This window comes from Scylla paramamosain, chromosome 38, assembly GCF_035594125.1.
Source record: "Scylla paramamosain isolate STU-SP2022 chromosome 38, ASM3559412v1, whole genome shotgun sequence".
Taxonomy (NCBI): Eukaryota; Metazoa; Arthropoda; class Malacostraca; order Decapoda; family Portunidae; genus Scylla; species Scylla paramamosain.
Window position 1 is genome coordinate 7635204 of NC_087188.1, and position 24063 is coordinate 7659266.

Here is a 24063-nt window from a genome sequence, read left to right on the forward strand (position 1 = left end):
GAGAGAGAGAGAGAGAGAGAGAGAGTATCTATTAGAGCTTACAAATGCATTTTCAAGATTTTGGTGACAGTTTAACCAGGATTCTGCAACATCAGTGAAAAAAAAAACCTCCCATGAAAACTCAACTAATCACCTCGGCAGCCTTTGAAAAAACAAAAACACTCATTATGAGATTCCGAGGCATTTCATGATAAGGGCCCAAGTATTAATACGAACACAATAACTACAAAATTTATTTTCACATTTGGCATATCAGTTTTCCCAGTTTTGGTCACACTACAAACCCATAAGTAAAAATATCCCCGTAGAATAACAACACACACACGCACACACACACACACACATCTCATACACACCTTAGCCATACAGCCAATGACAAGATGTAACCTACGTATATAATTTATGCAAAGTTGCAACAAATATTAAGTAAAACACGCAGTCGACGATATCTCCTAACTCTAGCCTGCTTATGTACATTGAAGAGGTAGATAGACGAGTGAAAACCCTTGAACTGTGACACACACACACACACACACACACACACACACACAGAGAGTCATGCATACACACACAACAACGGGAATGAATCAACAGTCAGCATTTTGGAACACAGGATGAAACACTCCGAGAAATGACTGACGCAGCTTACAGAGATAATACCGTTCGTTCACTTTCTTGGAATTCTTTACCACAATCCACGAGTGCACATTGGCATTTCCACCACCTGCACGCCACTAGCCACTGTACTGTATTACCCTGACACCACCACCTGCACCACGCACCACCTGGCGCCACCTCTTGCTGCCTCGCTCGGGACTCACTAATGTTTCCCCATATAAATTTCCCTCTCAGACATTTTCCCTTCTGAATAATTCCTTGCTAGAATACTTTTTCCCTCACAATAATTCATCCCTTTCCGGTAAATTCTGGAACTTCCTGCTTGCTTCTGCATTTCTTCCTTCCTGTGATTTGAATGCTTTCTTTCAAGAGGGAGGTTTCAAGACACTTATCCTTCAGTTTTTGACGATCATTTCTGATTGTTTGAGGACTCGCACCGCAGTGGGTCTTTTTTTTTTTTTTTTATTTCTTATAGTTTAGTTGCTCTTGGCCGGTGCCTCTCCTACATAAAAAAAAAGAAATAATAATGAAATAATAATAATAATAATGAAATAAAAATAATGAAATAAATAAATGAAATGAAAAAAAAAAAAACGCTTTTCTCTTTAGACATTTTCCCTTCTTGAATATTTTCTTCCTAAGACACTTTTCCCTCAGATACTTTCCCTTCTGAACATTTTCTCACTATGGCACTTTTCCCTCGGTCATTTTCCCTACTAATCGTTTCCCTAATTGGACATTTATTTCTTCTTCCAGGACATTTCCCCTTTACATTCTCCTTATTAAGTATTTTCTCCTGTGATATTTTACCGTGACATATTTCCCTCTGATTCCACACACATTTTCCCTTTAAACATTTTCCCCATGATATTCTTCCTCTGATTTCACATACACTACGTTTTTCCTTTATACATTTTCACCCATACATTTTCCCCGCTGACACCTTATCCTAGTCATTTCTCCCTTCGATAAATTCAATAACATGATATGATGACAAAATACAAAGCGAAAAAAAAAAAAAAACACATGGCAGAACACGTTAGACTAATGGTTGAAAAAAAGATGCCAAAGGGAGGAAATGCCCATAGCGGGAAAATAAAAAGGGAAAGGTCTAAGATTACATTTTTCCAGTACACTCGCCTCTCTCATCCCTCTCTTGATAAGGCCCGTGTTTTGAAACGCTTTGCTCTCTCACCACGACTATTTTCAAAGGCCACAGAGATGCTTAGATAGGTTCTCAAGAGTGTTTCTCCTGTTGATAATGTAGAAATCTTGTTAATCTTTCACTAGAACCATAAAGCAATTTTAAAAACCACTATAACTTTAATTGGAGTCTTTTGAAAGTAGTCGGGTTGTGGCGCAGAAGTGTTTCAGAATAAAGTCCTACATAGACACCATGGCGGATTAATAATCGTTAGGTATTTACTAAAATTTGTATAACTCAGTATAGGGAAGCTTAGGCGTACCCAAAGTTAGTACATTACTACCTTGTCTATTACTATTGGATGTACGTACGTGCATTGTCAGAAGTCAAGTAACAAAGACATCGCATTCACATCAACTATACTTTCCTTTCCCTCAATGTTAGATCGTCCTAGTAGTTTGTTAGATGTCATGTTTTGAGGGGAGGTTGCCAGCAGATCAGAGGTTACAGGTTAAGGGAACACGCTGAAGAGTGGTCGTACTGCAGGAAGTTATTCGCGTTCTGATTCAAACCTAAGCGATCCACCAAACGCCTTGTGCACCTGTGAGTGAGATCTGAAATTTCCTGAGTAATGAAAATAATAGCACATCCCGCAGCGCCTCGACACGTGACAGAGCGATGCTCGTGGAGTAACAGAGAGAGAGAGAGAGAGAGAGAGAGAGAGAGAGAGAGAGAGAGAGAGAGAGTAGTTAAGATCGGTCATGTCAATGGAAGACACTGGTAGGTTTAATTTCATCACGCATTAGTGCAGCGTGGGGAAAAAAAAAATATAGTACAGAAAAGTACGTCTGAGCAAACTACAGGAACATAAATTTGTGACATGATAAAGAGAAGAGGGCAAAGAACTAGTATAAAATTAAGTGCAAAACTAAAATATTGCTATTATTAAAATATCGAACATTTGCACAACAACATAAGAAATCTACAATCAGCAGGACTGACAGGAAGCTAGAATAACAGTGCATTCGTCTGCCAAAACATTTACTACCACATGACAACCAAGAACGGGACGGGGACGTGGAGGGGGGAGGGCGGTAGCAGGGAAGCACTCCGCCTCCCATGCTGTCCTATGCCTCTCATCACACTACCTTTCTGAGCCAGCAATGAACATGGATCACTGTGATTGTACTGCGGATGGAATAGGAAGAGAAAATACCCTCTAAAACAGTTATTTTCTGTCCACCACTACACCTTTCACTCCCGACTCCTATTTTGTCTTTCCGCACACGTTACGGGGCTACTTTTCCGAGCTAATGGATATGAACCGTTGTTTTGTAATATGGAATGGGAGGAAAGCATCTTCAAAATAGTCTTTTTCTGTTCACCCCCACATTCTCCACCTGTATTGTTCTTCCCTCTCAAACGTTCCCAGCTAAAATATTCACACGTGAGCTTCTTTCATGCTTCCACAAGGATTCTCATCTCTGTGGCTCTACTGCCACTGTCGCCTCCACTCAGTAAGCGTACTCGAAGGTACGAGGAGATGCCAGGCGCTGCGTTGACTCTGTGAAGAAGGGATTCGAGACTTCGATACTCGCGAAGCTGAAAGTTTTACGATGAGATGGTGCCAGCCTCGGTGCTAACAGGAGTGCCAACCGCTAAGCTGATACACTTTTTTTTTTTTCTTATCTGTGGAAACAAAATATATTGCGTGTTATGCACTGTGAAGGAGAAAAGGAACTTGAAAGTCAAATAAGTTGATTATAATCACTTGCTGTAAAAAAAAAGTTAAGATAAAATAGAATTACAAATGATCTGTTATGAGGTATGAAAGCTGATAAATAAGTATTCGAATAAGATAAGGAGAAAATAAATATTCAGATAAAATAAGGAGAAAATGTGCATTCATATAAAATTACGGATAAAGAATTACTCAGATAAAAGTGAAAAAAAAGATAAATAAACATCAAGATAAAAACATAATTATAAAATGTCTGATATAAGTTATGAAAGGAAAAAAAAAAAAATAAAAATAAGGAGATTACAAGAACGTCAGCCGGTTTACTACACTTCAGCTTACAGTCTGTCATTTTCATCTATAAACTCATTTAACCTTCCTTTTGAGTCTCCCAATGTCTGCAGTTAACACGCTCGCTTATTTCTACACATAAGAACCAAAATGTAGGGACGAGGAGGATTGGTGGAAATAGATAGTTAAGTTTGATGACTTCTTGCAGCTTTCCTTATTTTCTCATGTTCTTGTGTTCTCTAAATTAACTTTGGAAACTTGAACGAAGATGAAATGTTTAGACCTGAAAACCTGAACGATGAAGAAGAACGGTGTGTTTATATTACTCGACAGCCAGTGCAGGTGAGTTCGTACCGTGCTCAGGTGGGGAGGCCTTTGCTGGGCGGCGATGCTTGGCCGTTAGTTGTGGTGTGGACCTTGGGCCTCGTCACGTCATCGCTCCCTGCCAGACACATTGAATAGTAAGTGTAGCCTACCAGTAATGTGAACCAGAACAGACCAGAACAAAGGAGATTGAACATGTGCCGTGCCTTCAGATGTGGCTTTTGCTGGTGCTGGTGCTACGGCTACTACTGCTAATACTACTTCTGCTGCTGCTGCTGCTGTTGCGAATACCCTATACTACCATCTATGTATTTGTTTATTTATTTATTATTTATCTATTTATCTATCTGACTATCTATCCATCTATCTAACAAACTTATATCCCATTAAAATGTTATAGGAATGATCATACTACTACTACTACTACTACTACTACTACTACTACTACTACTACTACTACTACTACTACTACCATTATTACTGCTACTACATTAACAACAACAACAACAACAACAACACATTCAACATCACCACCACCACCACCACCACCACCACTCAACAAAACCTACCTATACATTTCCCAGAAGGGAACCGCACAGGCTGATGCTGGTGTTGCTGCTGATGCTGCTGCTGGTGGTGCTGGTGCTGCTGCTGACGGAAGTGCTGATGGAAGTTCTCTACACTCCCTGGGGACGTCATGGTTGCATTCCTAACACCATGATGAGGCGGAGGCTGCGAGGGGCGAGTGGGGAATCTATAGGGAAGTGGAGGGCGTTGGTAGGCTTGTGTGTGGTACTGAAACCTTGGGTATGACAATTTATCAGCCTTTGTAGGGAAGTGGGGAATGGTGTGCGGGGAATGTGGCGAGGTCTGAGAGGGGTGGGGTGAATGGGGAAGGGGTTGAGTGGATGTTAGTGACAGGGGAGGGGCCCTGGACGCGTGGGATTGATGATAAGTAACCTGAGGGATCTGTGGTGGGAGAGAAGAGGGTTGGGATGAGTGGGGGAGAGGTTGAGGGGAGGGTACGAGTGGATGCGTGGGCCGGGATGTGAGTGGGAGGGGCTGAGAGGTGTGCTGTGGGGGGTACGGGTGACGGGACACATAGAATGGGAAATGAGAGGGCTGTGATGTAGGGGAATGAATATGAGAGGTCTGACTGGTGTGTGTCTGGTGGTGAGTGGTGGGCTGCGTGAAGTGCGCCGGGTGTTGAGAGGTCTGGAAGATATGCCGGGGGAGATGAGTGGGCCTAGATGTGGGGGACTGGAGGTGAGGGGACTGTGGGGTGTGAGGGTGAGTGGGGGGATGAGAGGGCTGCGGGGAGGAGAGTGAGAGGTGAGAGGGACGAGAAGGGAGAGTGGGTGAAGGAAGGTGCTTGGAGGCAGGCGGTGAGGATAGAGAGGGGACTGAAGCTTGATGAAAGGGCTGAATGGACTGGGAGGCTGGTGGTGAGGAGTGAGGGGGCTGAGGGTCTGCCGGTGGGGGCTGATAGGGCTGTGAGACTGAGTATTGGGGCTGAGAAGGCTGGGGTTGAGAGGACTGTGAGGTTATTGATGGGGGCTGAGGAGCTGCTGATGGGGACTGAGAGGGTTGAAAAATTGATGGCTGCGAATGAGAGGGCTGGGAGGGTGGTGGTAGGGGCTGAGAGGGATGAGAGCTTGGTGACCGGAGAGGGCAGGGCTGGGAGTTTTGAGATGGGGGCTGAGAGAACTGAGAGGCTGCTGGAGGGGGCTGATGGGCTCTTGGTGGCTGGACCCGAGACAGCTGTAAAGTCAGAAGTGTGGACTGAGGTGGGGTCTCAGAGGACTGGAAGACAGCTGATTGGGAATGAAGGGGTGTTGCATGGGGCTGAGAAGGTTGGGAGACTAGTGATGTGGTGGAAAAAGGATGGGACGTTAGTGGTGGGGGCTGAGAGGGCTGGGAGGCTGGTGATGGGGGCTGAGAGGGCTGGGAGGCTGGTGATGGGGGCTGAAAGAGCTGGGAGGCTGGTGATGGGGGCTGAAAGGGCTGGGAGGCTGGTGATGGGGGCTGAGAGGGCTGGGAGGCTGGTGATGGGGGCTGAAAGAGCTGGGAGGCTGGTGATGGGGACTGAGAGGGCTGGGAGGCTGGTGGTGGGGACTGAAAGAGCTGGGAGGCTGGTGATGGGGACTGAGAGGGCTGGGAGGCTGGTGGTGGGGGCTGAAAGAGCTGGGAGGCTGGTGATGGGGACTGAGAGGGCTGGGAGGTTGGTGGTGGGGGCTGAAAGGGCTGGGAGGCTGGTGGTGGAGGCTGAGAGGGCTGGGAGGCTGGTGGTGGGGGCTGAGAGGGCTGGGAGGCTGGTGGTGGAGGCTGAGGGGGCTGAGAGGCTGGTGGTGGGGGCTGAGAGGGCTGGGAGGCTGGTGGTGGAGGCTGAGGGGGCTGAGAGGCTGGTGATGGGGGCTGAGAGGGCTGAGGGGCTGGTGATGGGGGCTGAGAGGGCTGGGAGGCTGCTGGTGGAGGCTGAGGGGGCTGAGAGGCTGGTGATGGGGGCTGAGAGGGCTGGGAGGCCGCTGGTGGAGGCTGAGGGGGCTGAGAGGCTGGTGATGGGGGCTGAGAGGGGTGGGAGGCTGGTGGTGGGGGCTGAGAGGGCTGGGAGGCTGGTGGTGGAGGCTGAGAGGGCTGGGAGGCTGGTGGTGGAGGCTGAGGGGGCTGAGAGGCTGGTGATGGGGACTGAGAGGGCTGGAAGGCTGGTGATGGGGGCTGAGAGGGCTGGGAGGCTGGTGGTGGAGGCTGAGAGGGCTGGGAGGCTGGTGATGGGGACTGAGAGGGCTGGGAGGCTGCTGGTGAGGGCTGAGTGGGCTGGGAGGCTGGTGGAGTGTTGTGAGAGTGTTGGGAGGCAGCTGGTGGGGGCTGGAGAGGCAGAGGGGCTGGGTGGAGTGGGTGAGGGGTGGAGGGGCTGAAGACGTCGTCCTCCAGGGCCTCGTCCAGCGGGATGGAGCTGGTTATGCTGGACGGCCGCTCCAAATTTCCTGTTGGCGTAATGAACGGTGGTCACTACAGGAGAGGACGAGGGTGAAGCAACAGGTGCACACACGCATGTGCAGGATATGTAGCACAGTACAGGTATGATGCTGCCTCACTCACCGTTATGGGAGAGCTGGATGAGTTGCGTGAGAATCTCCTCTGAGCTGCAAGACTCCCACCCAAAGTCCTGCAGCAGCGTGGGCGGCATGCATAACTTCACCATCGTCTTAAAGTCCTCCCGCAGCCGTTTCTGTAAGTCTGGGTGTGAGGAGGGCTGCACGCCCCAGCGCCTCAGCACAGTGCTCAGCAGCCTGGCGGGAGAGCGCGACAGCTCCTGCAGCTGAGTGGCCCCGGGCACGGACACCAGGTCGTTCAGCACCAACTGCAGGCGCTCCGTGAACGCCGCGTCTTCCAGGACTTCGCTCCGTGGACACAGTACCGAGGTTGTTCCCGCGGCAGGCACTGAGGCAGGCCGCCTTCCTGTGACAGGCGGCGCCATGGTTCCCGAGGGCGGCTCGGAGGCAGGCCTACAGGTTCTGGTCGACTGCGACAGGGCGGGACCCGCGTCGTCACAAAGAGTGGGCAGTCCACTCTGGGGCGTCACCGTGCCACCGTCACGGTCAATGTAAACCTCTTTCTCGACGGTGACGTCACTGTTCGAGGAAGACGGCCTCGCCTCCTCCTCGCACGACATACTTGTCCTTTTAATTCTTTTAGAGGGCGCGTTTCTGCCATTGTACACTCTGTCCCCCGTAATAATGTTGGTCACCACACGGCCGTCCACCTGACGCGCCTCCACCAGCGGGACGGCGTTCACTGCGTCACCAAAGGGCGGATCAGAAGACAGGGAGCGTTGGGTGATTGGGGGTCGCTGGGGCTGATCACTCTGGGCCGGGGCTGACTGTCTACGGCACTCCACTCCAGCCTGGGGCCTGGATTCCGGTGGGGGGTGTGTACCGGAAGGCTTGTTATCGGGGTCTGACACGCGCCCATCCTCCGGTGAAGGCGTAGTGGCGGTGGAGCTGCGGAGAGGCCCGATGGGGATCAGTTCCACACAGGGCGCCGGGGGCTCTATCACTCGCCTGGCAGGTCTCCACGCATCGTCTCCCGCAGGCTGGGATCGCCACGGTGGCTCAGTGCCGGGAAGCCGTTCTGGTGGGTAGACAGACCTCGGGGGCAGGTGTGGCGCCACCACCACCTGATGAGGCGTCCTCTCCCTCCCAAGCGCTGCTCTCGGATCGAAGGGCAGCCTGGTGAAGCCCTCGGGTATCCTGGGGTGTAGGTTGGCGTAGGGGCCGCCCGGAAGGGGGAGAACAGGAACATACACTTCACGCAGGTGGGAATCCTTGAGTTCAGGGCGACCTAGCGGTCCACTCGGGTAGAGGTGTGTTGGGGATTCCGGACTGGAGCCCGGCAAGGCGGCGGGGTGTGATGGGGCGGCGAAAACGTGGTGCACCTCGTGAGTCTGGTGCATTGGTGGGGGCCCCGTGGGTGAGGTGTGGAGAGGGGGCGGACGGAAGTGACGGGGCACGGGTGGAGAGCCGTGGCGGGGAGACAAACGTCGGTCAGAGGGCCGCACCATGGGCAGCCGTGCTAGGGTCTGTGGCGGCGGTTGGGGCACCCGCGGGTAGTGGCGGGGAGGGTAGGCGTTCACTGGGCGGTACTGTGGCGGGGGTCCCTGCTGAGTTATGAGGTCATGGGGCCTGGCTGCGTAATGGGGGTATGGGGGTCGCAGTCCTCTCACAACGTAGGGCCCCTCCAGGGTCTGGTAGGGGAAGGCGGGACGCATGCGAGGGTCTGTGACTCTCAGCCTGGGAGGGAGAGGCAGACTTGGGTGAGGGGGCCGCACTTCCTTTGTGTAGGACAGACCCACCACGCCCTCGCCCTGGCCGGAGATGGGCAGGTCTTCCACGTAGCCCTCCACCAAGTTAGAGTCATCATCAATACCCACTTCAGAGATCACCTTCGCCAGGATGTCCTCTCTCTCGTCCTGCGCCTGCAGCAGCCTCCGCTTCTTGGGCACAGGCTCGATGGGCCGCCGCTCCTCCTTCCCCGCCGCCACCTCTACCTCCGAGGCTGCTGGCTGCCTGGAGGGCTGCGGCGCGGCGCCCTCCACGCTGTTGGCCATGACAACAGCGGCCACACTGGCGGGGGCTGCCGGGACGGGGGAGTCACGAGGTGTGGCGGGCGGCGCTGCGTCCGGGGCGCGGGGAGCACTGTCCAGCAAGTGTCGCGGGTCACGAACCTTGGGGTGCCGCGCACTCATCCCACCGCCACTCCCTCTGCAGGCACAGGAAGGCATGATACACAGAGCGTGCGTGTGTGTGGCTCAAAATGCACACACACATACAGAGAGACAGACAGAAAGACATGAATGTGTCAGGAAAAAAAAAAAAAAAAAAAACAGACAAGAAATGCGAAGTTATGTCAGTTGATGACTTAAATCGCTATAAACTCATTATGAGACAACACTTAATGGACACATAGTGGATTAACTCTCTCTCTCTCTCTCTCTCTCTCTCTCTCTCTCTCTCTATCTGGTGTACCTCCACGCACACCACTCCCAACACACACCACCCCCAACACACCAACACTCCCAACACACCAACACACATCACTCCCAGTGCACACCATTACCTCATTACCCATCACACTCCGGCGTCTAATCATCCTAAAGAGTCGTGGGCAAGAAAAATAGCCAGTGTTTCAGGTGCGTGTGTGACTTGTACAGAGATCACTATGAAAGAAAGGGATTCCCGGTCCGCCCATCCAACCGTCTCCTGTATTATACTAAACACAGCAGGACTTGTTGGCTTGCTACCACATTCCCGCATCACCAATATGTTCTTGCTTGTGTCCTCTTATACGTATACATTAGTGGGTAGGTATGATCAAGGCCATTATGTCTCTTGGTATGAGTGACTGTATCATCACCATCGTGTTCTCTGCTTAAGAGGTCATTTTAAAAGTTTCAAGGTCTTATGTTTCATTTTGTACAGGCTTTATTGGAAATACTTTGGGTTTTCAAGGCCGTTTGCATGATTCATGTGATAGTTTGGGAATTTCTATTGTCACTTATTTAGGTTTTCAGGAATGTTTTTCATAATATAAGTGATAGTTTGATAGATTGTAATGGAACTTATTTATCCTTTTAATGATGTTTTATGATTCTAGTGATAATTTAACAGGGATTCTACACCACAGATGAGGAAAACACTCATGAGAACCAGACAAACAATCCCTGTGGCCTTTAAAATTAGTCCTGGTGAGAGAAAGTGTGGCACAACATGGGCCTTGCTGTTGTTGGGCTTGTCATGTAATGATAAAAAAGAAAAAAAAATCAATGAAAACCTGATTATTTATCCCGATGGCCTTTGAAAACAGCCCCGTTGAAAGAACAAGGCGTGAAAGAATACAGATCTTGCACTGGCTATGAAATTATTACACGAATCAACAAATATATGAGAGAGCACGGCATGACCCCACCGCAGCAAATATGCCACAGACAAACACACGCCCTTGGCAAACATCATTAACAAAATGGGCCGCTCGTTGCCTTTTAGTCTCCACCTTCAGGCCGAGGCGTGGCTTGCAGCTGATCGATCAAGTGGGTACGTATTCCCAAACGTCTCGTCGCATAGAGTCGATTGCTTCTTATATGATGTTCTGGAAGTCACTGGAGGTTTTCAAGGGTGTTTTCATGATTCCAGCGATGGTTTAGCAAGGATTCTATATCACCAAATAAACAGAGAGAGAAAGTAAAATCAGTAAAGAAGAAACATTTATGCAAACTTGAATTATCACCTCTGTGACATGAACACTGTCCTTACGAGAGCTAAAGACTTCTAAGAATATGGACCCGAATGATTCCTTTCGGAGGCACGTGGGTCACCAGGCCACTGATGGAACCTAAATTGGCTTTATTAATGCTGTAAAATGATAAAGTGTTCATAGGATTGCCTCATTTCTTAGTTTTTCTTTTCTATTTGTTTTTTTTTTTTTTGTTCGAGGTCAAAGAGAACTTCACGATATTATTGCAATAAGTGTAAGCTTCTCTTCAGTAACTGGTTTAATTAATAAAGGGAAAACTGGAATTTTTGAAGTTATAATTGTTGAATGGAATGGAATGGAAATTAAATTAATAAGTCTAATAACTACATTTTTTGTTCAGTATCTGGTGAGAAACAAAAGAATTCTAGCCATAATTATTGTTGGAATGTGAATTTTCTTTCTTTAAAGCTCAAACAGAAGCGTGGTAAATAAATACAATAATTGTACATATTTCCTCAGCAATTTATAAGAAACAACCCAGCGCTGGAGAGTGTAAGTGATACATTCCGTTAACATTCCGTGTTAAAAAAAATATCACATTTCTGCTCCTCCATTAGAGTCACGGCACTAACTGTAAAATCTCTTCGGCAATTGGGACACATTAATGCTAACACAGTGGACCTTTAGTGTACATGTCTCAAATGTTTCATGTTCAAAAGAATACTCGTATATATTTTTCTTCCCCATCAGAGTCGCGGCACTTTGTAACTATAACATTTTCTGCAACTGGAGGAGATTAATACCAACTTAGCCAAGTATGGGTTATAATTGTTTCAGATGTTTCGTGTTCAAAGTAATATAATATTTTCTCCTACATTAGAGTCACTGCACTAACTGTAACACTTCTTCAGCAATGGGACGAGATTAATACCGATCCAGCAGACTTTGAGTTACTAATGTCTGAAATGCCTCGTGTTCAAAGGAGTGCTGTTATCCTTCCTTCTTCCCTCTGATGTACATTCAACATCAAGTAAAAATCACCTAAATTATTACAACTCCAGACGTTTCCTCCGTAATCTTGGTTCGTAAGTGTTAAAAGCATTGGGATTCACAAAACTGTTTTCACTCCTTCAAGCTTAAGCAGAAATTAACAGAAAGAATGGGAACAAGACACACATTTCTTTCCTTTTTCTTTTCCTGGAGCAATTTAATACTCTCCCGGAAGTGAAAGGGTAACAATACAAATACAAACATAATAAGCAAATAGACTACATAAATGTGATGTATTGATGACGTGTAATGTTCACCCACACACCCACACACCCACACACCCACCCACACACACACGCATGCACTCACACAATACCCAGGCGCTGACAGACGGAAAGCACGTGAGTAAAGAGGTAGTACTTAACGCCACTAACAACAGTACTAAATGTTGCATCAATCACTCATATGTACAGCGCCGCCCAGCACCATAAATAATACGAGGATACAAGGCAAGGCTCCACACGAATTAAATCATGTGTGTGTGTGTGTGTGTGTGTGTGTGTGTGTGTGTGTGTGTGTGTGTGGGAGGGAAATTATTAAGCCGCGAAGGGAAAGAAAAGGAAAAGCAGCACCAGCAGCAGCATGAGGAGGAGGGATTCTACCCCACGTGGTTGCCCGGCAATTTCTTGTTGTGGTAACGAGGTTTCCTATTTCTGAAAACCACAGCTGGGTGATCCCTGCCACCCGTCCCTGCTTATCACACACACACACACACACACACACACACGTCATCCATTTCCCAAGAATTTCCAGGGACATGTTTGGGATAAATCCTGCCCCATCAGTGTACAGTACACAACAGGTGTCCCGCAGGAAGGCTGATGAGAAATCCACGAATTTCTGTTCTCATTTCCTATCACGTATTCCTGGGAGCCAAAACACTTCATATCAGGTGAGAAACACAGATAAGCTGTTTTGTTAGCAGTACAGAGGCGCGGTATTACCAATGAACTAGTGCCAATTAGAAAAGACTACTACTACTACTACTACTACTACTACAAATCGATGGGAAAGTGAAAGAAAGGCAAGGACTCAATAGCTTCAATTTTCATACCATAATTTTCCCTTTCCCTTCCATCAAGAAGATAATTACAATACTACACAAACATCGAACTATATATAGCACAGTTTAACAAATTACACACACATACGGACACACACACACACACACACACACACACACACACACACGCATCTGCTTAAACACCTGTTGTCCTGTCGATGTTCATTGCATATTAATCAGACAACACAGCAGAACAATCTCTCACATTCCGAGGCCATTGATTCCTTCCGCCCTTAAAGTCATCAGCATTCATCACAGCCGTCCACTGTAGCCAGCATTAGTGATCAAAGGAGGCGCCAAACATTGGTAAATATACTTCACTTGCTTACGAGGCGCCGTGAAAGGTGAGAGGCATCAAGAATTCCCAACAAGCAGGTATGATTGAAGGTGCTGTGAAGGTGACTTGGATTTTTTAGGAAGTGTTGTTGTTGGTGGTGTTAAGTGTTAAATAGCTGCATTTATTTTGGGGGAATATTAATGCTAAATTACTGTATTTTTCTACTTTTTAACCTAACTGAGATTTTATTTTTTTTTGAGTAGTGGGATACGTAAATAGATTAAGCAAAAAACATTTAGACGAGTGTGTGTGCGTGTGTGTGTGTGTGTGTTTTGAGAGAGAGAGAGAGAGAGAGAGAGAGAGAGAGAGAGAGAGAGAGAGAGAGAGAGAGAGAGAGAGAGAGAGAGAGAGAGAGAGAGAGAGAGAGAGAGAGAGAGAGAGAGAGAGAGAGAATGTAGATAAAATTTGATAACAGCAAAGGAAACTTATCTTAAAAAAAGGGATTCAAGTGCATTGTGAAATAAACACACAAATCACCCAAAAACCTCTACATGATAACTAGATAAGACTAATAAATAAATACACACATAATATTACCCATAAATCGTACTTAACCTTAACGCAGAAAGTTGAGTTAATATAAAAACAATTATCGTACACGTTTGATAGTATCAGCAGGCGTGTTCGATACCAAATGTTCCACTCACCGGTACTGCATCTTTCCTCTTCATCCTGAGACTGCTGCAAAACAATGACGTCTTTTTCTATGCCTCGTTTGTCTCGTAGAAGTTCCAACAATTATCGTACTTCATAAGTGTTCAAAGTCTTGTGAATAATTAGTTTCTTCCCTCCCATGTTCACTCAATATGGTTTTCTTTTCCTTCGACTTGCTTTCATTTTTTGGTACTCATATTTGTTTTCGCTTATGTTTCTTAAGTTCATTGTCACTTTCACATTATTCAAGTCAGCTCCATGACTGCCCGTGAGCCTGAAGTCACTCGTTCATTTGTATTTCTTCACGTCACTCACTTCTTCCAACACAGAATATGTTTATGTTAGTGTTGCTGATACATCTTGCGATAATAATTATCTACTGTCATTACAACAACAACAACAACAACAACAACAACAACAACAACAACTACTACTACTACTACTACTACTACTACTACTACTATTTCCACTATTACCACTACTACTACAGCTCATCATAAACTACTGTCTTCCCTTCTATTTCCTCTTCATTCTCATTTCGCGGCATAAGTCTGAAGCAATACAACTTCTCTCCTCCTCGCCTACAGCTGCCGGCTTTACATCTGAATATTTATCGTCAAGACACACTTTACCTGCCCCACCTGAATACACAGCACATGTGAGGCGACTAAGTACGTCCGCGTTGGTCAGTTCATTCAGTCCCAGCAAGCGAAGAGCTACACTCCTCCCACGATCGCCGCCCAGTGCCACTAATGCCACCACCGCCACCACCAGTCCACCACGCGCCGCGACACTCTCCCTCACTCCCTCTTTCACTACTCCGCCACTACCTCCCGCCACCGCTGCGTGACTGATACAACAACTCCAGCCGCCATTATCACTATCCTGGTGGCGCCATTCTGCCACTACACCATCACACTGCCGCACCACTGCCGCCACTGCCTGCCTTGTTTGTATCTTGGTGACCCTTGTGATGCCTGCCGCCTGTCGCTACTACCCCCACCACCACCACTGCCGCCTTTGTCATGTCCAGATCCCCATAACGCTATTGACGCATCTTATGGGACGTAGTGGATGTGATAGTGTTTTGGTGCGTTATTTATTGGTACAGTCACCATCTTTACAGTATAACAACATTATATCATCAATGGTATCATGTGTCATCAATGTCACCACTGCTTATGTTACTTTTGAGTTTAGCATCACCGCCTCACCGTCATCACCAGAACATCATCACTTTTTCTAAGTACATCATCACTACTATGTCACGTCTACCATCATTTTGTCATGTCATCACCACTGCGGTTACCTTTACAACTATGCTTTTATTACTATTTCACCACTATGTCATCATCAGTATACCCTTCACCATCCTCACCATTAATGACACTCCTTCAAGTATGGCACCATCACCATCACCACTACCACCACCTTCACCACCCAAGAGCCACATGCATGCAAAAAACTGACATGTTTGCGAGTGTAATCTTTCAATGACTCAGCCGTTCTTTTCTTTTTTTTTTTTTTCATTATTTTCTTGCGTTTTTGCTAACAGTACACCACGCTGCGTGTTGAGGGAGGTGTGGGGAAGGTGGGTGGGATACTGCCTTCCCTTCTTCCGCCCTCGTTGGCCCTTATCACATCCCCACACCCTGACTCCTCATTATTCTTATCTGACTCAACGCACGCTGGTATTTCTGCTCCCCTTGTGTTTGTGTTTGTGTCTGTGTCTGTGCTGCTTCATGAGGTGTTGCATCGTCGACACCATCATCACAATTGGCCACACTAAGGTTTTCCACTACTACCACCACCGCCGTACTGTACGACTCCTACTACTCCCACTCCCGCTGCTGCTACCACTGCTGCTGCTACCACTATTACTACAGCCGCACCACCTTGCACTGACATACATTGCCGCCGCGAAGGAATGTACACAGGTATGAATAAACAACAGTCGCGATACACAGGTTCCAGAGGCCGTCAGCGGAGGGGCGGCGGCGGCGTCACTGCAGCCACGACCTCTTCCTCCCTCAAGGCACAACAACGCAACAACAACCGTATTTTTTCACCCGGGTATTGGCCTGATTGTCACCTGTCCACGCCACACTGCACAGCGAGCCCACACACCACCCACGCAGCACATGCCACACTCCCGCACTGTTGTTTCCTCGCACCAGCACACAGCAGCACGACACAGCCCACGGAAACTCGAAGAGATATGACCTAGTTTCTGACCACCACCAGCACCACCACCAGCACGCGTTATATCCATACAATACACTGTTTTCTTGCTTTACTACACAACACAGAGATAAGAATAGGAAGAAAATAGTCTGTAATACTTTCTAACCTTATTATCATCACCACCATTACCTCGCCACTCTTTTCCTGCACCACTACACAGCACAGGTAATAAGAATGGGGAGGAACACGGTCGTAATTGTTTGTAGCCATCACCACGATCACACCAGTCATTTCTTGCACTACTTCACAGGGCATCTCGTAGGAATAAGAAGGACATGATCTGCAATAGTTTCTGACCACCACCACCATCATCACTAACGTCCTCGTAAGTTTTTCTTCTTCTGTGAGTGCGCGGTATTTGAATGTTATCTGAAATTCAATCTAACATTCACACCATCTTCTTTTCATGCACGAGAACAGAATCTTCCTCATACGAGACAATACACTCCGCTGTGCATAACTCAGCAAAACATTATGCGTATGTTATCATCATTACATCTTCGCTTCCACTACACCACATACACCACAACATCACCACTACCTCCTGAACACTCCCTCCACCACAACACGGGTCACCACCACACAGCACATGGCACCATCTGGATAAGGTCTTCCGCCGGTCGCTACCACACACACACACACACACACACAGCTACCACCACCACCCCACGCTGTCCACAACCTTACCACCGCTACCGGAGCCGCCGCATGACTGACATCACATCACATTACCCAGGATGCACTTATCATATCCTCAGCCCCAGTATCTCCGCTCATCCGCAACACACCCACAACAACTTTGGGACATAATCTTTCTTGCCACACGGTGATAACCTCGGCCTATAGCTTCTCCCCCCAGAGAGAGAGAGAGAGAGAGAGAGAGAGAGAGAGAGAGAGAGAGAGAGAGAGAGAGAGAGAGAGAGAGAGAGAGAGAGAGATACGAATATATCACTTATATTTCACACATCCGTTTCTAGTCGTAGTGTAAAGTTAAAAGAAAAAAAAAGCGGGCAAAATATGAGTCTTTGTTTATGTGTTTCAAGATTACGTCACCGCCCCAGGATGTGACGGCTAGGCAAGTATTCTTGAGAACTTTGCTGAGACAGAGGAGACACACACACACACACACACACACACACCGCGTAGTGTAGTGGTTAGCACTCTAAGCTCATAAGCTCAAATATCACATAAGCTCTTATAAAGGCTGAGAAGGCCCTGGGTTCGAGTCCCAGGAGCAGCGAGGCTAATAGTGGAGCCTCGTTGTGTGGCCTCTGTTCATCAGCAGCGAGCAAGTACGGGATGTGAAGCGAGGGGCTGTGGCATCACTGTCCGGTGTGCGAGTAGCCTCAGCCTACCCAGAGATAAGTCACCAGGAGCAGGACTACTACTGCGAGAACGGCTGGCTGTGTCACGAGACCGGTAGAGACCGCACACACACACATGCAAGTAGAAAGGAAATGTGTGTGTGTGTGTGTGTGTGTGTGTGTGTAGCTAGTAAGGAACCACATTTGCAAACACTTCCACATGTGATTAAAGATGATGGGGTTTTCCCAGGTGCTTTTACAATTCTAATGATCGTTTAATCGTTATTCTGCATCGCCAATGGGAAAAATACCCCTGAGGATCGCAATACTGTGTGGGCTTTGAAAACAATCCTTGAGGGTCCGCAGCGTTTCAGAACACGGTCTAGGATGAAGGCGGTGTGGCAACTCTGCAGGAAAATCCTGAGCTGTGTGAGGAAGGTTACTGCGAGATATGGAGTGAGGAACAGAGAAATGTAATACTCAACAAGCCTTGGATCAAACCTGCTAAAAATAATTAACTTCAAGACTGATGAGCAAAAAAAGAGGATGTTTTCTAAGAAGATACAGGTCGTGTGTTCAGTCGTAGCAAAAAAGAGGATTACACGCGCTGTGCGTCAAGCACCGGCGAGATGGTGCTGGTCGCGTCTGGCGGCTGTTAGTGTTTGCTAATCCTGGTATACATACACATTCCTCCTCAAATGTAGCGTGGGACGAAACATGAAAATAAGTAAGCAAATAATTCAATAAATAAGTAAATAAACAACAACAACAACAACAACAACAACAACAACAACAACAACAGCAGCAGCAGCAGCAGCAGCAGCAGCAGCAGCAGCAGCAGCAGCAGCAGCAGCAGCAACAACAACAACAACAACAACAACAACAACAACAACAACAACAATAATAATAATAATAATAATAATAATAATAATAAGAAGAAGAAGAAGAAGAAGAAGAAGAATGAGAATGAGAAATGTGTTCACATAAACAGATACGAGAATAATGGACACGGATGTCTGCGAATCCTGACAATAATAAGCCTTGTCTTTCATCAATATCCAAGAATCAAGAAAATTGCTAATAATTCTTGTTATTAAGGCAAACGCATGCCCTTTAGAAGAGTGTTCTTCAGTCTCTCCTAGATCTTTTGAGAAATTCATGTAATGAAGCGCTTAGGACGATTAATTATAAAGAAAAAAACATAAATATCTCACGTTTTTCTCTAGTTTCAAGACTAAAAATATACATAAAAAGTATCAAGTCTCTATTTTTAAACATAAAATATGTATTCAGTCCTAAATAATTGTTGTATAGCGCTAAATGTTTAATAAAACAAAATAATGTTTATACATGTTACACACCTACTTTTAAATGTACACATTATGTACACCTAAAAGTACATTTAAACTCAATTAGGATGAATTTTCCTATAAGACACTTGTAATTTTCTTCTTATTTTTTTCTACAGTGCACTCTTATACACACCATGTGCCCCTTCCCCCCGTCCATGCAGTATCCCACTATACCCTTAGAAAACTTCATGCACCATGTGGTGCACCATGCACCCAGGTGGCTAGCACTGCTTTAGAATATATACATGGAGGAGCTGAACGATGGCAGTAAAAATACAGTAAACCAGAATGAAAAATTCGTTTGCCGGTGCCGGCAGAATATTAATTAATGTTTTCCTGTTGGTCTAGTGAGCATACAAAGTAACGCGGACTGGACGTCAAACACAAGCTGCGGTTGCCCTAATTTATAAATATCTTCCTGTATCTGCCTGTACCAAGAGTTTTGTCTCCTGTCATCGTATGTCAGTGTTATCTCAGAAAGATGATGCCTTGTCGTTGCCTGTGACGTGTTTCAGGACTCGAGTAAAACTTTAACACGAGAGAAACGAGGTTAGTGTTTGAGGGCACTATGGGGGCTATGGGCATGGACGCACTATTTCCAAGTGGCTTATTTGATGCCTGTTGAGTCACTGGCAGTCCATACAACTGTTAGGAGTGATATATCTTCCCGGAAATAATTTCGCAGGGGGAAACATTTGGCATAACACTGGAAAGAAACACGAGAATACGGACTTTACATATTTGTCGCTGCAACTCACGAGTCGCTGTACTTCCATATTCTTAACGCTTTGTTCTCGCACCAGGATCATTTTCAAAGGACACAGAGATGGTCAGGGAAATTCTCCTTTTTTTTTTTTTTTTTTTTTTTTTTTTTTGCCCCACTGAAGAGGCTCAATGCTTGGACCATCCGACCGTTCTCTCAAATGTCTCGGCGTCGCGTCATGACGACGACTGACAACTACGTGGAACAATGGGATGTTCAAGGATGTCTTCTTAATTCTAGTGAGATAAAAAAAAAAAAAAAAAAAATCTGGATCATAACCTGGAAAACATCCATGATAACCGAAGTCCGGATGAAAAAAGTTATTAAATTACCACTGAAATCATACACACACAAAAAAAAAAAAAATAAATAAATAGAAAATAAATAAATAAAAAATAAAAATTAATAAATAAAAAAAAATAGAAATGAAAATAACTAAACATACACACTCTTGAAAGCCACAATAATATTCGATACGACTTCTTTAAAACTAAAGAGGTAAGACGTCAAAATATTTGAGGGTCTGGCCACACAGCAGCGTCCAGCCAGCTGGTGTAGGGACGTGTGGTTGTAGTCGCTGTGTCCTCACGTGGCCCTCCTTTCACTTCCCGGAGCAGCCCGTCCCTCGTGATAAGGAGCCCCCGCACCTGGAGCCGCTCACAAGCTTTATCCGGACCACGATGCCTAAGACTCCCTTCCCACTCTTTCTCTCTCAAGCCTACATGTCTCCAAACTCTAAACTTCATGGTCTTCAAGAAACGAGTTTAGAATGGGATTTATAGGTGAATATGAATACACGTACACAACAACATAAACAAATAAATAAATGAAATAATAATAATAATAATAATAATAATAATAATAATAATAATAAAGGAGTAAATAATAATAATAAAAAAAACTAGCATTTTAAACTTAAATATAAACGTTGCAGAACTTTATCATCTACATTCCACTCCGTTTTCAACCTTTTTGTTTATTAATTCCGGTCACTTGTAAATAATACACGTACAATTATAAAATTCTTACTCTTCTCGCCTTTTCTATTTTCTGTATTTTCTCCTTTCATGGTATAAAAGGTTTTCCTTTTCTTCTTCCTCGGTGTTTTCTGTTATTCTTATTCCCAAATATATCTTTATTTCCTATCTTCCTTTTCATCTGTATCCGTATCCGTATCTACACATACCTCCTGTACGACTTGATGGCTGCGCTTGTGTGTGTGTGTGTGTGTGTGTGTGTGTGTGTGTGTGTGTGTGTGTGTTGCCGATGTCATGCTCGTAATCCATACTTCCCTCATGTCTCTCATTTTTTATTCGCTAGCGTCCAATATGGTGAAGTCGCGGCGTGTATCTAATGGTGCGGTAGTCCAACAAGCCCAGCTTTACCACCCGCAGCTAGGGAATAGTTGGCATTAGCAGCAGTCTCGAGAGAAACGCCGCGTCAGGACGATACTGAGCGAATCAGCGAGCACCACTGAACAGTCCAGCAGACAACTGCAGCTGGTGAAGGCGCAGCTGTGGTTTTGGGTTGTGTTGTGTAGTAGTATTTTTATCTATTCATGCTATTACTTATCTATTTATTTTCATGGTTTTATTTTATTTTATTTTAAAAGGCTCTGAGTGATACGAAATATTCACCCTTCTTTATAACATCTGAGTCTGCCTCCTACTCTCTACGTACGTATCGGTTTTTTTCACCGCAGAATTACGTGTCTCCGCCCGCAGCACTCCTGCATCAAGTGCAACAGCCGCTTGCTGCACAGCCACCCTGACACCATGACACCTGAGATCCCCCCTCACCGCCCCCCCCCCAAAAAAAAAAAACAAAAAAACTGGCGACCTCAAGTTTTTACCAGCATTGTGTAAACGGCTTAACGCCTGAGGCTTTATCAGCTAAAAATTCACGCAAAGGACGAGAAGCTGGCATCAGAGGCAGCGAGCGTCAAGCGTCAGAAGATGGATGTTGTTATTTGTAGGTAAAGTGATTATAGTTTCACTTTTAGAATGCTACAGTTTCTCCTCCACCACATGGTTAACTTTTGGATATAAGAATAGATCAGTGCAGCTCACATTCTTCTCTGAGTAAAAAGCACATTTTGTTTCTCGTTCTTGCATGCGAGCATAGAATATGGCTATCTTCCCCCTTGTTACATAAATACGAAAATAAATGGAGTAGTTTTCAGTACAGACTGAACGTTTTCTCCTCATTCTTGTTTGTATGAAAATAGATATATTGACACATTGAAAAAAAAAAAAAAAATCCATTCTTCTTGTGTAAATGTAAGAATCAATAGCCAGAGATAGCTTGCGTATTGCGTACATACTACATACTGAACATCTGTCACATAGTATCCCTTATAGACTCCGCTGCTTCATCTCATCCCTCTAGCTTTCCCATAATAAGTTTAGATTCATCACCAATAAACACTTCAAGACAAATGGAACACACACTCCACTATTCCACTAACCTGATTCCATAATTTCCCAGCTGCCGGCGATGAGAGACAACGCGTGGGCTGGTTGCTCTTCGTGCGAGGCTAAGCTGGTGCAGCCTCCTGCGGCCACGAGCTGATGGGCAGATCGTAAGATGCGACGCGGGAGGTTGGTTAGATTACCGATATTTCGTCAGTGTTGCTTCCTGTCATCCGCCTGGAGAGTGTTATCTCTTCCATTCTATAGTCCATTTCAATTGCCATTCCTCACACAGAATTGCTTGCAGGTTCGAGTGCTGTAAAGGTTAATGTGGTTAGTGAAAAGTGACCACACTGAGAAAGAGAGAATGGCAACGTAACTGATACTAACGATAAGCAGAGGTGAGATACGTTATCGGTTATCTGACGCCATGGGTTTTGTCATGGTAGGGCACAAGACAAGTTAGGCTTGTTAGTCACACACAGTCCATCACACCAGTGACTCTATCCGGCTCTTTGTTCCACTAACAAGCACCTCCTTCTAAGTAATAACCTTCTGGCACAAATTCTGCCCAGAGTACAGTTTTATCATATCAAGATCTTATCGGTAAACAAGGAGAGCTTATTGTGAGTTGCTCCTTATCACCTGAGGGCCGCGACGTTTTATCTTGTGTTCTGCTCTCTACTGACAGAAATTCGATACGATGGTCCGTCCGTCGCCGCGCTACTTATACATCCTTAACAAAATATAATTTTTATGTATCCCAAAACTAGGCATCTAGATAAGGCGGTGACGAGCCTACACGCTGTTGTCCACAAGGTCGTATGCATCACAGCCAACCAGCCCCAAACTTGACCGCATTTCACGTTACTCTACAAAAAAACTGGTGGCATTGCTTTCAACGTGCGTACTCGTACTCGCGTCATGGATGGCTGAATCAACAACATGAAATCAGAAGCAGCAAGTGGTTTGGAGATTATTACAAAACTAACTTTTGACGATGCAAAAAAAAAAAAAAAAAAAAAAAAAAAATAACACTCATCATTCAGATTCTACCTATAATACCATAATATACTTTGCTATATGCTGAAACATCGAGGAGAAAACAAGGGAAAGAGTACAGAAAATCACGGGGTGTTGGTCGTCTTAGTCTATGTAGAATAAAGTGGTCTGCTTACATGAGATGTGATCACAAGCACCTCGCTACATCCTATGGAACACTCGTTAACGAAAGTTCTTCATCGATTTATTGTCGGTTTCTTGATCGTTAATACTGTAATATATATATATATATATATATATATATATATATATATATATATATATATATATATATATATAAAACTCAATGCGAATTTCGATATACAACGCTGCTTCCACATTCCTTGCACTTAACACAAATTTCTGCATGTCATCACTTTTAATCCTCCCCCTAAAATCATCCCTACATCCACAGCAACACACATCCCTAATTCTAAATACTATCTCTTCATTGAACTTGCCATTTAAAACTACGTTCATTTTCCTGTCATCCACCATCCCCTACTGTTAAAAATACTCTCAATATCCTCCCTTTATACAACCCTCCAACCTCCTACCAGCCGTCTCAGTCTCTCCTCTGAATAAGCCACCACTGCGGCATCATTATACAAACATGTTTCATATTGTAATCTCTATTATGGTGTATCAGGAACAGTGACAAACATTCTGGTTCCTGCTCTCCTACTGGCGGAGTAAACACTGGGCAGACGATGTTCTAAGCCGATTGACCATTCCTGACTTTTCAACACTCAGCACGTTGACGCACGGGGTTATCACACTCGAGCTTTCCTCCCATCTCAGATCTCTGCCAGTACCACAGACGTCAAACCGTTAACTTTTCTTTTTTTATCCCCAGCTTCCGCAACACTGGCTGACCTCTTCCGTCCGGACCTTTATTCTGTTGTCATCGCATTGCTGTTACATTCTCGATGTAATGTGTTAAAAGAACAAAAAGTTTGATTGTGTGAAGGCAGGTGTG

At 45.6% G+C, this 24063-nt stretch overlaps 1 protein-coding gene and 1 long non-coding RNA gene across 13 annotated transcripts; one reads left to right on the top strand and one right to left on the bottom strand.

The window, feature by feature from the left end:
- Positions 1-219: 219 nt before the first annotated feature.
- Positions 220-22233, bottom strand: LOC135091691 (proline-rich protein 36-like). Of its 12 annotated transcripts, none has more exons than XM_063989560.1 (6): positions 16901-16921; positions 13963-14286; positions 7215-9376; positions 4685-7099; positions 4146-4233; positions 220-3451 (listed from the first exon to the last, which is right to left on the bottom strand). In XM_063989560.1, exons 2-5 carry the CDS (start codon positions 13971-13973, stop codon positions 4151-4153), a joined length of 4671 nt encoding a protein of 1556 aa, XP_063845630.1. In that variant the 5' UTR covers positions 13974-14286; positions 16901-16921; the 3' UTR covers positions 220-3451; positions 4146-4150. The 12 variants fall into 12 exon arrangements, with proteins under 12 accessions (XP_063845630.1, XP_063845633.1, XP_063845631.1 ...); XM_063989563.1 differs by lacking the exon at positions 16901-16921 and adding an exon at positions 16320-16889 and having other exon boundaries at positions 13963-14283; XM_063989561.1 differs by lacking the exon at positions 16901-16921 and adding an exon at positions 16320-16889.
- On the top strand, positions 16886-23078 carry LOC135091694 (uncharacterized). Its single transcript, XR_010262596.1, has 2 exons — positions 16886-21607; positions 22120-23078. It is a non-coding gene; the product is annotated as an uncharacterized LOC135091694 (long non-coding RNA).
- The last annotated feature ends 985 nt before the right edge of the window (positions 23079-24063 follow it).

Excerpts from the sequence above, each read along its gene's own strand:
- LOC135091691 (XM_063989553.1), bottom strand. Across the intron at positions 7,100-7,214 it reads CATCCAGCTCTCCCATAACG|GAAATTTGGAGCGGCCGTCC; the intron begins GTGAGTGAGGCA and ends TTACGCCAACAG. Across the intron at positions 4,234-4,684 it reads CCCTTCTGGGAAATGTATAG|GGAGCGATGACGTGACGAGG; the intron begins GTAGGTTTTGTT and ends TGTGTCTGGCAG.